At 38.7% G+C, this 3021-nt stretch overlaps 1 protein-coding gene across 1 annotated transcript; it reads left to right on the top strand.

Moving 5' to 3' along the window:
• Window positions 1-784: 784 nt before the first annotated feature.
• Window positions 785-2282, top strand: LOC148049421 (C-X-C chemokine receptor type 1-like). The gene has a single exon (XM_087713037.1). The coding sequence runs from the start codon at window positions 797-799 to the stop codon at window positions 1745-1747; it is 951 nt and encodes a 316-aa protein (XP_087569163.1). The 5' UTR covers window positions 785-796; the 3' UTR covers window positions 1748-2282.
• Window positions 2283-3021: the final 739 nt, after the last annotated feature.

Genomic DNA, 3021 nt, shown 5'->3' with positions numbered 1-3021 from the left:
TTCCAGTGAGGTCCTTGCCAGTCCCAGATCTATGGGATCTCATGTTGTTTTCAGAAAAAAAATTGAGTTGGGTGTGGAAAATAAAGGGGTCTTTTTTTTTTCATTTGCAAGTTTGAGTTGTACATATTTTCCTGCCTCAGTCTCCATCATTAGTCAGTCTCACTTCACAAGTGCATCTACCTTAATATTTTAGAGTGATCTTTTATTTTGTTCATACAAGGACAGAAGGAATCAAGAAAAGCTGCAGTCTTTCTCTCCTGCCCCCATTTATGATCCTATAAATAAACCCAGCCTTCTGCAGTCATCTGTGATTTCAGCTGGGTCTTGGGCATGTAGAAGTCATCCTTCACACATGTACATCCCTCCTGCACAAATTTATGCTGGATGGCTAGATGTGGCTTAGCATCATTAGCAGGGAGGCAGGGTTTGCCAGTGGCATTCATGAGATGAGCATTCTGCAATTTTAACAACTGTATGGAATTGTGTATGCCCAGTGCTATGTTTAAGTCTATTAGCTTTTCTTTCTTTTGACCAATTTTGATCTCTGTTGGATGCCTTAAAGAATCACTTTATGATCAGGAGATTGCCTTTTGTCTAGAAAAAAGTTATTGACCTGTCTTTGCTTCATGTTCTACACAGATCTACAGCAAGATCCAAGATGGGGGACAACATATTCAATTGGGACGATATTGAGCTTTCAGGCATTCTAGATAACTATAGTTATTACTTGAATGATACTACAGATTACCTAGATGGACTTACAGAAACTTGCAAACTACAGCATACAACAGTTACAATGAAATATATTGTAGCATTTATCTATTTTCTAGTCTGCATTTTGAGCCTACTGGGCAACTCCTTGGTGATTCTGGTGGTGAGCTACAGCAAAGGAAATCATTCTGTTACTGATGTTTATCTCCTGAACCTGGCTATTGCCGACCTTCTCTTTGCAGTCACCTTGCCCATCTGGGCTGTGTATCGAGCTCATGAGTGGATCTTTGGCACCTTCATGTGCAAAATCGCCTCAGTCCTGAAGGAAGTCAACTTCTACAGCGGTGTTCTCCTATTGGCCTTTATCAGCTTTGATCGTTATTTGGCAATCGTTTATGCTACTCGGGCAGCCACTCAGAAGAGGCACTGGGTCAAATTTGTTTGCATCAGCATTTGGCTCTTTGCCTTCCTCTTCTCACTTCCTGTGATCCGCTTCCGGGAAGTTTTTACAGTCTCAAATTTCTCTAACAGGTTTTGTTATGAGAACATTGGTGGGAATCAAACAACTGAATGGAGGATAGTACTGAGAATTTTACCTCAGGTGTTTGGTTTTCTCCTCCCCTTGACTATCATGATGATTTGCTATGGAATAACAATGCACAGACTCTACCAGATGAAGAACAAGCAAAAGAAGAAGGCAATGAAAGTAATCTTGGTTGTAGTACTGGTCTTTGTGATCTGTTGGCTGCCTTATAACATCACCCTTCTTTTTGATACTTTGTTGAGGCTTCACTACATTAAGGAGACCTGCTCAGTTCGAGACAGAATTGATGACGCTTTGTCAGGTACTGAGATTTTGGGAGTTGCTCACTGCTGTATCAACCCCATCATATATGCCTTTATAGGACAGAAATTCCGGAACAACTTCCTCAAGATCTTGGTCTCACGTGGTATCATCAGCAAAGAGACCCTGAATCGATATAGGTTAGGATCCACCTATTCAACTTCTGTTAACACTTCAACTACCCTGAAATAAACTTACCTGGTGGAAGAAAAGGCAACTGAAAAAATTCTTTGTCTGGGCAACCTGACATCTTCCATGGTGTTACATCAAAAACTATAGAGATCACTCTTTGCTTTGATTTGGAAATGCTACTAATGCCGTTGTTAAAAACTCTGTTTATTTCTCTGTAAAGACATTTCTCCAAAATGTGTGACTGGTGTCTTGATTTCCTTCCTTCCCCTAATTTTTATCACTTTTCTTATTTTAATATGGTATCTGTTTCATTAAACAAAAAGAGTAAGGAAGCTAGAGTCATACCCAGGCTATCCTCCATCCAAACAATCTGAAATACCACATTCTGAACATCTGAAAATATTATTCTCTAAGAACAGGCTATTGTCCCTTTGCAAATTAAGTCTGCCAGTTTGTATCTATGGAATGTTTTTTATAAATGGAACATAAAATCTGTTTTTTCTACAGCCCATCTGTCCAAAATCAAAATCTAGCATGCATTTAGGTAGATGAAGCCACCATTTTCATTTGAGCTTTACTAAACATAAACATTAGAGAGAAGTTGAAGAAGCAAAAATGTTGATTCCCCCCCTCCCCCCCGTCTTTTCAATATTGTACATTCGGTACACTTGTGAATCTGAATAAAAATAATTTTGCCTGTGCAATTATGACTAAATCAATGCAGTTTTGCTTTGTTTTTTAAAAAATGATACAAAGACGTACTGTCCTAATCTGGAGGGGGGGGGGAAGAAAGGTATTTGTCCAGTGGAGGGATGGGGTGCACTGCTGTCTCCTCCCAAGATCAAAATGCTGCAGAACCAAGTGTCTATTGGGTAACCAAGGATAGTTTTGATCTTAGCATGAGCTCTCTACACTGAATAATTATATTGGTTGATGGTGATGGTGGGGTAAAAGTTTCTCTTCTTTTCTTCTCAGGAAACTTGTCATTAGTGTGCAGGTATTTCAAATTTGAAAAACTGGCAGACATTAAATACACTTTGATTTTCCGGTTTTTTGCTAGCCTTGTCTAGGCAAGATATGTCTTATCAGATAACATGCTGCATTAATCAAGATTCTTTCCTTTTCTATTTTATATCTCTTATATTTTCTGGGTGTTTCTGAATTGTTTCTGAAACACACACAACTGGTAGAATCATAAGAATATTACATTTATATGAGCTATTCTATGTATCCTGAACATGTTATAACAACTTGCTCATTTGGAAGACTGCGCCAGAGGAAAACTTCAGGTAGTATACACTTTCTATTGAGAGCATTTAAAATTAGGTAGAACC

This window comes from Thamnophis sirtalis, unplaced genomic scaffold (genome assembly GCF_051295495.1).
Source record: "Thamnophis sirtalis isolate CommonGarterSnake01/CBP01778 unplaced genomic scaffold, rThaSir2_p1.2 scaffold_1, whole genome shotgun sequence".
Lineage (NCBI taxonomy): Eukaryota > Metazoa > Chordata > Lepidosauria > Squamata > Natricidae > Thamnophis > Thamnophis sirtalis.
The sequence above is the reverse complement of the archived record's forward strand: the minus strand, read 5'-3'. Positions and strand labels throughout refer to the sequence as shown.